Source organism: Prionailurus viverrinus, chromosome E3, assembly GCF_022837055.1.
Source record: "Prionailurus viverrinus isolate Anna chromosome E3, UM_Priviv_1.0, whole genome shotgun sequence".
Classification (NCBI taxonomy): Eukaryota; Metazoa; Chordata; class Mammalia; order Carnivora; family Felidae; genus Prionailurus; species Prionailurus viverrinus.
The window spans coordinates 23,734,592-23,748,291 of NC_062576.1; the positions used below are offsets into that span (position 1 = coordinate 23,734,592).

Below are 13,700 nucleotides of genomic sequence, written 5' to 3' on the forward strand. Positions count from 1 at the left end.
CCTTGATCTCCACTCACTCAGTGCCAGTACTACCCTGTCCCCTAGTTGTGACAATCAAGAATGTCTCTATTTATTGCCGGATGTCCCTAGCGGCACAAAATCGTCTCAGGTTGAGACCCACTGCCTCAAGTAAATAAGTACGCTGGGCTTTGTAACATTAAGTAGAATTTTGTACATTTGGAATAGTTTGGAATGTCTTGAAACATTTTGCCTGAGCTCACAACCCAATTTGGATTTTTTACCACTTTGTGTGTAACTACGTGCGACCTTAAAAAGCTCTTGAATGAATTAGATGAGCCAAAGAGCTGGTGTCTGTGGGCAGAGTGGAGCGGCCGGTGCCCCCTCCCCTGGTACTGATGGCAGGCTCTTTTTGGCAGCCTACTGTAAGAACTCTGTGGATGGCCTCTGGTACTGCTTCGATGACAGTGACGTGCAGCAGCTGTCAGAAGATGAGGTCTGCACACAGACAGCGTACATCCTTTTCTACCAGAGGCGGACAGCTATTCCATCATGGTCAGCCAACAGCTCAGTGGCAGGTAAGGCCAGCCATTCTTCAGCAGCTTCTTCCTAGAGCAGAAGATTGTAATGGTCCAGAGAACTTCTCCACAAGGTCTCATGAGTCTGTTGTGTTGATCAGATAAATTCTCACATTTGAGTTTAACTTGGAAACCAAAATGACTGCAGTCAAGGAAATGGGGGTGGAATGTGCGAACCAGCAGAGTTCCCACGGAAGTGGGTAGCGCCGGTCTCAGAGTGAGCTTGCCATGTTTGCTTGTGGAACGAATGAATGAAAAAGCGGTATGGCTGCCACACTAAAAGCAAGAGGGAATGAGACCTGGCTTTGCCATGTTTCGGTCACATCATCTGGAAGCACATCACATCCAAGCCACATATTTAAGCATCTGTAATGTGGGTGTACTAATAATATCTGCCTCATGGGGTCATTGCATGCATCAGATTACATAAATGTACGTTAGAGCCTTTTAGACAAGGTAAAAGCACCATTAGAAATCATTCTTTTTCCCGATGAGGTCGGCCTGTTCGGTTGGAAGGGTTGAAGGCTATAGTAATGATAGGTGGGCTGGATTTAGCTGGATGGGGTTTAGTCTGGATGCAGCCACACAGTCCAGACAAGGTGACGCACGCTCCTTAACGCAGCGTCTAACAGACTGTGACCGACAACGGAGACATGGTAACATCGGATCATGTTAGAGAGTATTCACCCTGAATCTCCTTGAAGCTTGCGAGGGATTGGTTTGAAGCCGCTGAGAAGAGGAACCGCTGAACCGAGTGAACCCTTGCTGGAGTGAAGCCCCACTCAGTGCACCCACCCCTCAGTAGCTGCTCACCCAGTTGAGAGAGTGAGAACTCCAGTGCTCTAGTGCCTTCCCTCAGTGCTTTCCAGATTCTGAGATATACTTGGAGATTACACCCTCTTGAGGTCTACTTGCATCTTGTTCTCAGTTTCAAGAGCAGTTTATGTTGCTTTGGAATTTAAGGGCATCCCTGGAATGGACAGTACAGATGACATACAGCCTAGGTGTGTGCATGTTATGTGTTTGTATGTTAATATTGTGAAAACGACTTAACAATTCCACAAAGCAAGCTAAGAAATAACGGTGCACTGCCACTTTTATTTGCTCAGTGTCAGAGTTTTTACTGTGTGTACTTAGAACGGTGCCTGGCAATAGGTGCTTAATAACTATTTGCAGAATGAGTATAGATGATTCTGTTGCCAGCACTTAAGATTTGCACTTTGCATTATGAAGTGTCCGTGCCAGTACTTGCATTTTATGACTATAAACATGAGCTAGTCTGCCCTCCTTCTTTGCATCTTGATGGGATATTCAAGCAGGGGTCTGGGAGGTAAGACTGACACAGGCCACCCCAGCTCAGGCGCTGCCCCTTCACACGAGTGTGTGCCAGGGAGCCAGCCTGGGACTCCAGCCTGACCCCAGTGCCTGCTTCCTTTACTGCAGGCTCCACCAGCTCCTCCTTGTGTGAACACTGGGTGAGCCGGCTCCCGGGGAGCAAGCAAGCCAGCGTGACCTCCGCGGCGTCCTCCAGACGCACCTCTCTGGCCTCATTATCCGAGTCGGTGGAGATGACCGGAGAGAGGAGTGAAGACGATGGTGGGTATGGGTTTTGTGACAGATTTCCAAAGTGGCATCTCACGGACACGGCACAGGGTCCCTCACGCTTAGGAGCTAGGCCCCAAGAAGATTGTCAGAGAAGGTAAAAGGGCTGTGTGGCTGTACGGTCATAAGTACCATTTTATATAAACCTGGTTATTCGCTTTTCCTCTGTGAGCTCTAGGATGAGTTTCTCGTTGTACTTCATTATTTTCTACTTCTAAGGCTTAGTGTGGAGGCTGGAGCTTTAACTCTACAATAAGGGATATATTTCTTTCAGAGCGCTTTCCAAAGTGCTTTGCCCAGGGCCGCCTGGCGAGGAGTTGCTGTGCTCGCCCAGTGTGGGGGCTTCCCGGCTCTCAGCTTTTCCGCTTTCCACTGCTGTTTCCTTTACAGGAATTTGTGGCATGTTCTTTTAAGTGCAGAAGCATCTAGAACAGAAACTCTTGACTCTGCATAAAAGAATTCTGAAGATGGTCACAGTACGGATACTTGGGGAAACACAATACAAATAGAACTATGGGGGGTTTTTTTGTTTTTGTTTTTGGGTTTGTTTTGTTTTGTTTTGTTTTGTTTTTTACCTTCACTTACGCTTGAGTAATGGCAGCCCTCAGTTCTGACAGGAACCCCAGGTGGTGCGGGAAGGATCAGGCAGCCCTAGCATTGAGGCTGGAGGAGGTGAGAGTGAGCTCAGCTTCTCTAATGAGGACAGTGACTCATCTCCCAAGCCTGCAGCCAGCATGTCGGTTGCTGTAATCTGCATCTAGTGATGGGTAATTGTGAGACCATGAAGTGAAGGAAAACTGCAGGAGGGTGGACGGGGGCCGCCAGGCCAGGGAGGTCTGCCTCATTGTAGCTCCAGGCCCGCTTGCTTTTCTGGCTTGTTGCCTTTTTCTTTGTAAAATAACAAGAGTACTGGGCCAGAATTGCTAACAAGCTCCTGACACTTTATGAAAATCCGACCACTGAGTCTTTGCTTTTTCAGGTAGAGGTTTTTCTCAACACAGCTTTTTAAACTTAGAATTCACTGTTGTTTTAACAGTAAGCTGGTTTGCCCCTGGTCTGTTTTTAGACAGTGTAGTTGGTGAGATCAGTATCCTCTTAAGCATCATCATCACAGTGGTGCCGGGGGGTGCCCACAGAACAGAGCCTGTCTCCGAGGATCTTATCTGGACAGAGCTTTGTAAATACTGCAGCCACAGTACCAAGTGTGTATGGAAGTTAATTTAGAATCTTTTCTTTGGAAGGAAGTTTTAAGGCACTCAGAATAGAAGTATGTAGTTCTAATTGTGAACATTTTCTTCGGAAGTTTGAAATCACTCAGGGTAGGAGTGTATTGTTCTAATTATGATTGTCATCTCTAGAAGTTTGAAGTCAGGATAGGAATGTATCGTCTCTGTTCTTTTTCACCGATCTGCTATTATACTCAATAATGACAGGCCAAGCTGCATGTGGCATTGAGTTGGGGGCAAGGGTTTGTGTTTCTGGTATTAGCTCTGCCTCTAATTTTGTGTAATCTCGGGCAGAGACTTCACTTCTGTGGGCTCAGGCTCTGGATGTCCTTAGCTGGGTCAGTAGCTCACATTTACTGTGCATGTGTGGAGTGCCAGGTGGGCACAGGACTTTCAGGATTTTATTTAGTTCTTACAGTAGTCCTGTGAGTTAGAGCAGGGATCAGCAAGCGACAGCCTATGGGCCAAGTATGAGCTCTGCCTTTATTTGTAAATAAGGTTTTATTGGAACACAGCCACTCCCATTTGTTTATGTGTCTTCTGGTTGCTTTTGTGCTGAGTGGCAGAGTTGAGTGGTTGGCCCACAAAACCTAGAGTGTTAACTGGGCCTTTCCAAGGGAGGTCTCCTGACCCCCGACGTACAGAAAGAAGATCGATAGTTTGCCGATCCCTGAGTTGGAATATCCCTATTTTATAGATAGGGGACTGAACTCTGAGAAGTTGCAGTCGTGTGGCTGCTCCTTGACCCCAGACATGCTGGCCCTGAAGGTCATGCTCCTGTCATTCCACCAGGCTTGCCTTCCTTCCATCTTCAGTATCTTAAGGTGTTGCTCAGACATGTTTTCGGTGTAGCTTAATGCTGTTCTCTCTGCTGCATTCAGGAGGTTTCTCAACTCGACCATTCGTGAGAAGCGTCCAGCGTCAGAGCTTGTCATCCAGATCTTCTGTCACCAGCCCCTTGGCCGTTAACGACAATTGCATTAGACCTTCTTGGTCCCTGTCTGCTAAGCTGCAGATGCGCTCCAATTCTCCTTCCCGGTTCTCAGGAGACTCTCCGATCCACACCTCTGCCTCCACCTTGGAGAAGATCGGGGAGGCGGTGGATGATAAGGTCTCCATCTCTTGCTTTGGCAGCTTGAGGAACCTTTCTAGCAGTTTCCAGGAACCAAGTGATAGTCACGGCCGACGTGAGCACAAGGCTGTGGGTCGGGCCCCTCTGGCTGTCATGGAAGGCGTGTTCAGAGATGAATCAGACACCCACAAATTGAACTCCGGTGTTTTAGACACACAGAGCAAAAACTCAGCACAAGGGGATTGCGTGCCCCCCATCTCCGATCCTTTTGATAATAATAACCAGATTGCTTATGTGGATCAGAGCGATTCTGTAGACAGCTCTCCAGTCAAAGAGGTGAAACCCACGAGCCACCCAGGCTCCCTTGCAAAGAAACCAGAGAGCACAGCCAAGAGCTCTCCCAGCTCCAAAGGCGCTTCTGAGCCAGATAGAAGCTTGCGGAAGGGGAGACCAGTCTTGGCAAGCCAGGAATCATCTCTTTCGAGTACGTCCCCTTCTTCTCCTGTTCCTGTAAAAGTTTCTATAAAGCCCTCCCGCTCCCGAAGCAAAGCAGATTCTTCTTCCAGAGCCAGTGGACGGCATTCCTCTCCTGGCCCTGCCCAGCCTAGAAAGGAGTCCTCCCCCAAATCCCAAGACTCCGTGTCATCTCCTTCACCCCAGAGGCAGAAGTCCTCTTCCTCCCTCGCCTACACTCCTTCCTCCGCATCTGCCAAAAAAGCCCCCGGCCCTGCTGCAAGGGGCCCCTTCCCTCCTGGGAAGAGCAGGACTTCAGACAGGAGCTTGAGTAGAGAGGGCTCCAGACAGAGCCTGGCTTCCGACAGAGCCAGCGTCACCTCCAGCTCCAAACCCAACTCCCCTCGGGTGAGCCAAGCCAGGGTGGGGGAGGGCCGAGGAGACGGAAAGCACGTCAGGAGCTCCTCTATGGCCAGTCTGCGCTCCCCCAACACAAGCATGAAGGCTGGTCTGAAGAGGGACAGCAAGTCAGAGGACAAGGGGCTATCCTTCTTCAAGTCAGCCTTGAGACAGAAGGAAACCCGGCGGTCAACTGACCTTGGCAAAACAACCTTGCTCTCCAAGAAGGCCGGCAGTAGCTCTGCCAAGTTGGCCAGTAAGAATGCCGTGGATGACAAGGCAGAGAAAGGCTATCAGCCTGCAGGTTCCCAGCAGCCAAATGCAAGTGCAGTTGGAAAAGAGCAGCTTGTCTCCAAGGACCCTGCTTCTGCTAAACATTCCCTGCTGTCCGCTCGCAAATCCAAGTCTTCCCAGCTAGATTCTGGAGTGCCCTCATCTCCTGGTGGCAGGCAGTCTGCTGAGAAATCCTCGAAAAAGTTATCTTCTAGCATGCAAACCTCTGCACGGCCTTCTCAAAAACCTCAGTGATATTTCTGCAATCCAAGTGTTTTATCTGTAAAGATGTTTATTTATTTAGAACCCCTTCCCCCCCACCAGAGCCCTCTATGCTTTTGTTTTATATGTTTTAGGTCACGTGCCTGACGTGCGAGTGTGTGTGCGTGTGTGTGTTTATGTGTGTGTGTGTATGTGTGTGTGTGTTTAGAATTCAACTGCAAATTGTTAAAAGCGTCGCCTTATTCTGCCATTGAACCAAATAACAGCCATAGGCAAAGTATTGATACCAAGCTAACTGGAATCATTGTAGACGAGACCCTGGGCGGTCCCTTTAGCAATTGTACATATTTCTTTCTAGAGAACTCTAATGACTTTTGTTGGACACTAGGGTTTGGAAACCTGTGAACCAGTTAAGCTGTCATTAGTGTGTGCTGTAGAGGGATCAGTTATTTGACTTGGGTTTCATCTGAGCAGGATTTGTCCTCACAGCTGATTGTCGTGTGGCACCAGGAGCTCTAAAAACTGTGACACTAACAAACAAACCGAGAGAAGACTGTTGCTTTCTGCACTTTGGCCCCATCTACCAGTCTCTGTGAAGGGCAATATTTTAACACTAATGTTTCTCAGGTATATACTCAGCTAGTCTAGGGTGGATGCGCATCAGCAAGAGGGTTAACCAAGAAGGTGGCCTGTGGGTGACTGTCCTTTCTCCAACTGCCACAGATAGAAGTTTCTGGAGGTAGAAATGAAGTCCTTCATAACTGCAAAGATGTGTGTACTACACGCTATCTTGGTTCTTTGGAGATGTCCTAAGGAGTGGCAAGTTGGACGGCCAGAAAGCCAGTCACTAGTTAATTTTGTTTTCCTTCTAAATTTGCTAGCTAAGGCCATTGGGATTTTGAAATGTAGTAGAGCAGTTAACACCTTTGAAAGATGCCTGGAAAAAAAAAAAGGATTCTGAACCGGATGCATGAATTTGTACCATTTCCCTTCTCTGGTGTTGCTTGTTCCTTGTGTTAGAAGCCAACAGCTCCATGCTGCCCTGGGTGCACATGCCCACGTTTCTTATACCTTGGGGAGAGGAAAGATGTTGCCTGATGCCAAAAGTCAGTTGATGGTGTGTTGGAGTGATGTGTGACAAAGTATTAACGTGTGTGCTTCTGATCTGCCTGGCAAAGTTACAGACTGCTTTTCAGTAAGTCATTTATTTTTCCTTAGTGGTTAAGATTTCATCTCTTACCCAGAACTCACAAGCAGGATTGGAGCATGTTCCGTCTGGCATTGTCAGTGAGAAAACAAGGGAACCTCACAGAAATCTCACAGATAAGCAAGATCATAGTTCTTCAGGCTTTCTGGAGGTATCCTGGAAATTCTTAGCCTTTTTTTTTTTTTTTTCCATTTTTCTATTTTTTTTTTTTTTTTTAATGTCAGGAGAGCCATGGTCCTGATTCTCTTTGAATAGCATTTGTCACTTTGCCATGAGATACAGCATGCTAAGTTTATATGCTTTTAAATAGTAACTTTTAAAAAAAATTCATAAACTTTCCAGTTCTTCCTGAATTCTTGGTGCACAGATCCATTTATAATCTCCCTTTTCAGTATTGCTGTGTGTGAAGTAATTAGAGCACATACACATGCACAGCTATGAATTCTGCGCTGCCTTTTGTTTTGTTTTCTCCCCATAAATACCTCTTGGGAAATATTTCCAGTAGGTTTCTTAACTTTATTTTGCTGCTATTTGAGCATTAGCAGGTAACTTGCAAGTCTGGAGGCCATTTTATGTTGAGGGTAGCTGGAATTTTAGACCCTTGCAATATTTAAGACTTAGATACTCAGCCTTGTGAAAGTTACCTTGTGCTCTGTGAATCTCATCGAACGTGAGCCTGTTGCCCAGTGCACTCAGTCCTGTACTCGCCCCTGCACCGGGTGTCCCTGAAACAGTGAAACACTGCGCAGGTGGCTGTGGGTTCCTAAAGCAGCATCCCTCTCCTCTGTCGTAGTGTAACTGCCGCTGACTGGCTGCCTGCAGTGGTGTTATTGCTGCCAACAGCACACCAACAGCCCTGTGAATGTTTTGCCACCGCTGGTTTTTCTGTGTTGCTTTTATTTCCTGGAAAGGACGCACCAATAATGGGATCGTCGGTAGCAGGAGTTTGATTTGAGCCTTTTTCTTTTAATAGGTAAATCTCATTTGAAATCTCCTACCTGAAGCTCTGAAACAGTCTTAGAATTAAAGTTTGACTACACAGAGGCTTTTAATAACACCTTTTCCTGAGGCTGTTATCAGTTAAGCATTAATAGAATCTGGTTTAATTTTCACGTGGCAAATATTTTTATTCTTGTATCCTCCAGGAATGGATTTCCCATTATGTCTAGTGTCTTAAGCACACACACACACTCCAAAAAAACACCTCTACAAATTTCTTTAATTTTCTATGGTATCTAGAAATAAAATTTCAGTATCAGTAAATTATATGTCTATGAAGTTTAGTCCTTCTTCCAGATTTAAATGAAAAAATACTGTGGTATTGTCAAGGTAACTTTAAGCTATTCTTTCTGTGCTTGGTAAACAATGAAAATCTCATCCCCAACTACTAGGTATAACCTTTAAGACACAGAAAAGGAGATTTGCCCAGAAGTTTGGAGGTGTTCTTTGAGGTGTGAAATATCTTATGGGAAAATTATTACTTGGTTCAATTCAGTTGTTTGGTAGGTTAGGGACTTGGTGTTTGCTTTGCTTTTTATTTTCCTGGTAGCATTTGGCACAGAAGCACATCTGCTTTGGGGTTAAAAATCATCTGTTGAGGATGGTGGGCCTAGGTTTCTGGTTGACAACTGAGTGGGCCTGACTAGAGCAGTCATTTCCTGGTGGACACAGAATAATCCCTGACAGTAGTGTTACTCTGTAATGTTTGTTTGCTTTTAAAAAACTTTATTTTTGATTTCTTTTCCTGTAAACATGCAGTGCACTGAGGCTATTCCATTCCTTAAGACAGCCCTACACCTTGCCTTTGTAATCTCTTATATAACGTGGAAGCACAAAGAAACTGCTAAGCTCACGTCATCTCAAGATCATCTCCCAGCCCTTGTATTTTCCCATCCTAAAAGCAGCCTAACTGAAAGTAAGTCATACCTCGCTGGACCAGTAGAAATGGATGTGGGCGTATTTGTGGTCTGGTAAAACATTGTAATTATCTGTGAGGCTGTCCTAAACTCTTGCAATCATTCTTTCCTCTCTCATTCATTCATTCTGCAAACATTCGTTGAGGGCCTGCTTTGCTCATAAAGGCAAGCTGAAAGCTTCAGGAATTTGCTGTAGCTGAGGAGCCCTGGGAACACAGCCGATGAACCAGGGGATGCCGGTGAGGCCCTAGATGGAGTGACGGTCCCCCGAACAAAAAGATCAGGTGGATTCTGGTGAACCGGCCAAGGCCTGTGGTCCTCTTGAGCAAGTCTCTCCTGTTCTGGAAACCAAAAGTGCCCTTCTTCATCTTCAGAGACATTTTACTCTTACATCCACTTTTTCAGACTGAGCTGTCTCTACGAGTTAGCGGCTGAAAATCCATTACAGAATCACTTTCCATTAGAATTTGGTCATCCACATTTGTTTGAAATAGATGTGGGGATTGGGGGGTGGGGGACAAATTGCCATCCCTCTAAATAGCTATCATGCTAAAAAGTAGGAACAGTATGTAAAGGAAGCAGTAGTGGCAGCCTTTAGGAAAAATGGAACAGAGAAGAGCTGTGAACAAAGCTCACTTATTTCAAATAAACATGTTTTTAAAAATAGATTGACATCTGATGTTACATTTCATTCTGACAAATTACTGAACAGCTGACGTTATTGTTTCCTATGTAGGTTATTAGAATTATTGGATGCTATGATAATTAGTGTTTCTGGGTTGGATTTTTGAGATAGTATGCAAATCATAAGCACAGTTTCAATAAAACACATATTCTGTGAGGCATGTTGAACTTGTATTATTTGGAATTGAGAAGAGCAAAACTTGCTGACAAAACAGTGCCCGTATCATAAACAGAAAGTAGCTGTTCCTGCACAGACTGTCCGTCTTTACTTTCATAAAGGGTACATAATTGTTAAACCTGACTACATCTTTTGGGGGGAAATCCTATGCTTTTATTTAAATGAACACTTAGTGTTTCACACTGCCTTTTGATCAACTCTCAAAGTGTTTGTTTTGCAGCTGCAATTTGAGCGTGACCGGTCATTTCCGCACCCCCCCCCCCCCACCCCAAGTAATGAAAACAATTTTGCATGGCCTCCATCTAACCCAGAAAGCATGTTCTTACCACCTATGCAAACAACGAATACAAAATGTGGGGTACACTAAATGTGAATTTTAAAAAAGGCGATTCTTGGATTATGGAGCTCTATTTTTGAATTTGTAATTTTTTACATGTGGCTTAATCATCAATAGAGAAGAGCATGAATGTGTTTTCTTGTTTTGCTTTGCACATGTTTCTCTTTGCTGATTTTTTTTTATCGTTGGCAAGATTGTATGAAAATAAGTATTTTGCAAGCACGAGTGGAATTGGATATGTTGAACACACACGGGTTTATATACTGTATTTAGCCTGAAGACTTTCCTAAAGTATTTTGTTCTAAAAATAACCTGCCATTTTCTATAGATTTTAATTTTTTATATCTTCTAGGGTTCTATCGTGGTCACAAGGAGAGAATGTGGCTTCTAATAGTGCTAACAATTTTAAAATGCTTTTGTAGAGACTTAGAGCTGTTTTGGAAAGCTGTGGAGCTTTGCAGCCACTGGTTACAATAAGAATAAGCTCATGGAACTTATGGTAGCAGTCTACAGTGGATTAGGTTCTAGATCCATCTCACATTCATTTAAAAACTGGTGTTTCCCAATTTTGGAGGGAAGGGAGATCCATTGCAGGCTCGGGAGGCTTTTTGAGTCTCATACATGTACTTTCCCCAAGATTCTGTTAAGCCTCTTCTGAATGACTTGTCTGAGATTCTGATACCCAGCATTCACTAGAATCATCTAGAGAACTTTTAAAAATGCTTGGGTCCCACTCCCAAGCTTTTGATCTAATTAGTGTAGGGGCAGGTCCCAGAAATTGCCGTACATTTTAAAGCTCTTGGGGGTTTCTGATATGTAGTCAGAACTGAGAACCACTGTGCTTACACCATCCCTATGGTGAGAATCACTGCCATGTGAAGCACTCAGGAGTGACTCAGACTCCTCTGTTTCGTTGGAGAAGAAAGGAAAAAAAGATTGAGAATTACTGATATTAACATCCTGTTTGAAATAAGGGAGCCTTTCTGATTTGAGGCCCTGTTTGGGAGCTTGGAGCATTTTGTGGGCAGCCCAGCACTTTTGCCACTCTGGTGGGATTTGGTGGTCTTTAGTTTGCTAGATGAGACAGAGTTCCCTGTGGGGTGTGCATCTTTCCCAGAGCCTTTTCCCCTGGATGCCGCCACAGGACCAGACCCACAGGGGAGTAGGGAAGTCATCCTGAGTTTAAAAATGCTGAAGCGAAGCCTTCAGTGGCTTGGAGAACCTGTCCTGATTTTGATGGAACAATTGTTTCTGTAGTAATTACAAATAGCCGACTCCTGGCTGCCACCTAGTTTCCTAGTTAGCTCATTCTCTACTTCTCCACAGGGTAGTTTCAGAAGTGATTTTACTTTTAAAATGACTGTAAAGCATTTTGTTTGGAGTCTTTTTTTTTTTTTTAGTAACCCCCAGTATTTATTCATGTAATTAAAAAAATCAAATAATACACATCTAAAAATGTGGCAATAATGTTACCTATGGAGGCAAATGAAATTTACTTTTGATCTGTGGTGAGCTGCACTTACAACATCTTCAAAGTAGTCTGCTATGCTTTTTCAGGTGGTTTCATCCTGTTGAGCATTATGCTGCCTACAAAAAAAAAAAAAAAAAAAAAAAAAAAACCACACACACACACAATTTACCTGGTGTTTTCAACATTTCAAGGAGTGAAGATCTAAGTAGAAATCCAAATTGGAAATCCTCCTTTAGAAAAGCCCCTTGAAGCAGAGTTCCCTGTCGCGACGGTGAAAAGGCAGTATGGTTTCCTAGGTGCTATTCTAAGTGGTGTGGTGTCATGACATCAAAGGGGAAGGCAGATCCAGTGTTTTCTGAAGCTCAGGTTCTCTTCTGTAGGCCTTTCGGATATGTGTTTATGTTCCCTATCGGTTTGCTCACCAACTGTGCCTCTCACCACTGGTTAAAATCGAATTCAAGCCCCATTACCAAAATCGTTTCTTCATTGCACTCCTCAGTGTCACACTGGAATTTGTGTAGTTGTCTCACAAGCTGCATGTCCTGTCACTGTACACGCAATGCTTTGGTACTGTTCATGCACCATTCGTAGTGATTCCTGTATGATTTTCTTGTTTTGTTGTACGGTAATAATGGAAGGCAGGATGTCTTTCCTTGAGGCCGAAGAAAAGTGTGTCATTTTAAATTATTTTAGAACAAGTGCATGAGATGTGTCACTGACTTCTGTTATTTATTTGTATGTTTTATTCCAGGTGTATGCACTTTTAAAAAGCAAAATTTATATTTTTATGTTTAAAACGTTTTATTTCTGGAACAGCAGTTGATTATATAGTATACAGTTGGAATTAAGAGAAAAGTGGAAAATGTAACAATATAATAAATTTATTACATGATGCCCTCTTTAAGCCATATTCCTCTTTCTCCCCCTTACCAAATGTATCTTTTTGGTATTGACTAGCCTTGAAAATTAAGCAGAAATTATCTTTGTACCACACTGATCTCTACAAAACTCTTTAGAACCGTAGTGTTAAATGAAAAAAAGCAAGTTAACAGAAGGATATAGATACTCTATATGTAAAATTTTAAAACAAAAAAATCACATCTATGCTTAATTTAATTTTCACAGTTGGGGATTATTATTCCCACTTTTCCAAGAGGCAGATTGTCCTCGGCCATGGGGCCGAGCAAGAACTCACAGTCTGGCTTAATTCCAGTGAAGGAGCCATTCTTTTCTGTGCCCTCTCTTGTGCCCGGATAACCTCCTTTTTAACTGTCTTTTTCTGATAAAATGTTCTCCACGGTCTTTACCTCCCCTTAGGACAGGACTCCCTGTTGAGGATGTCACATTACTTATGACCACTTGGGGGCACCAAAGATCACCATCATGAAGTGGAATTTAAAAGTCTAGTGCGTGTGTATTCTATGCCTGACTGTTGAAATGCTTATTCATTATGAATTGAGTGCATTTTCAGTGAGCAGGGGTTTCAGTTTATATGAGTACCTCACCAGCCATCATTTTTCCTGGGAACTATTAAATGGAGGTCATAGAGGAGATCTTGTTTTCTAAAGCACAGCATGATGATTTAGGGTTAGGGCAGGGAAACCTTTCCTAATCCAGGACACATGTGAACCACATGCCCTAAAACCGAGGTGCAGCACTTACAAACCTCTCTAATTTTGAATAGTAAAGTTTTGCTTTAGGTTCTCTAAAGAGTTTAACCATGTAGTACACTGACTGATTATTCAGGAAGCTTCATTATGCCTGAAAGTATTTGCATGTCGTGAAATACATAGATTTAATAGTTCTGCAGGTATTTAAGGATCATTTTGTCTCCATAGAATTTGGAAGATTATTTTTAAAAATTTGAATGATTAGATCTCCCTGTACACCCTTCTGTCCTCTGTCAGTCTTCCCGGAAAAAGCCAAAGGCATATAAAGCCCTGGGCCCTGGGCCACATGTTTCTGTATGCCCAGGGAGTGATTCTAGGCCACTGTAACTCTGCAGGATGTGGCTTAGGCCTGTTCCCCACCCTCAATGTCCCTTTTCTCTTTCTGAGGCAGGCTCCTGCATTCTCCCAAGTGAAGGTTTTGGTTTTCCTTTTTGTAGACCTGGGTCTCAGGCAT

The 13,700-nt window shown here is 44.0% G+C and overlaps 1 protein-coding gene across 2 annotated transcripts in view; it reads left to right on the forward strand.

Moving 5' to 3' along the window:
* Positions 1-13,700, forward strand: part of USP31 (ubiquitin specific peptidase 31) — a 101,645-nt gene that overhangs the window by 57,380 nt on the left and 30,565 nt on the right. The window contains exons 14-16 of one of the 2 annotated variants that reach the window (XM_047839522.1): positions 378-536; positions 1,980-2,132; positions 4,246-11,755. In XM_047839522.1, coding sequence (XP_047695478.1) covers positions 378-536; positions 1,980-2,132; positions 4,246-5,816 — 1,883 coding nt within the window. In that variant the 3' untranslated portion in view covers positions 5,817-11,755. Of the gene's footprint in view, positions 1-377; positions 537-1,979; positions 2,133-4,245; positions 11,756-13,700 lie in introns of those variants that run through there. The other variant, XM_047839523.1, reaches the window with a different exon arrangement.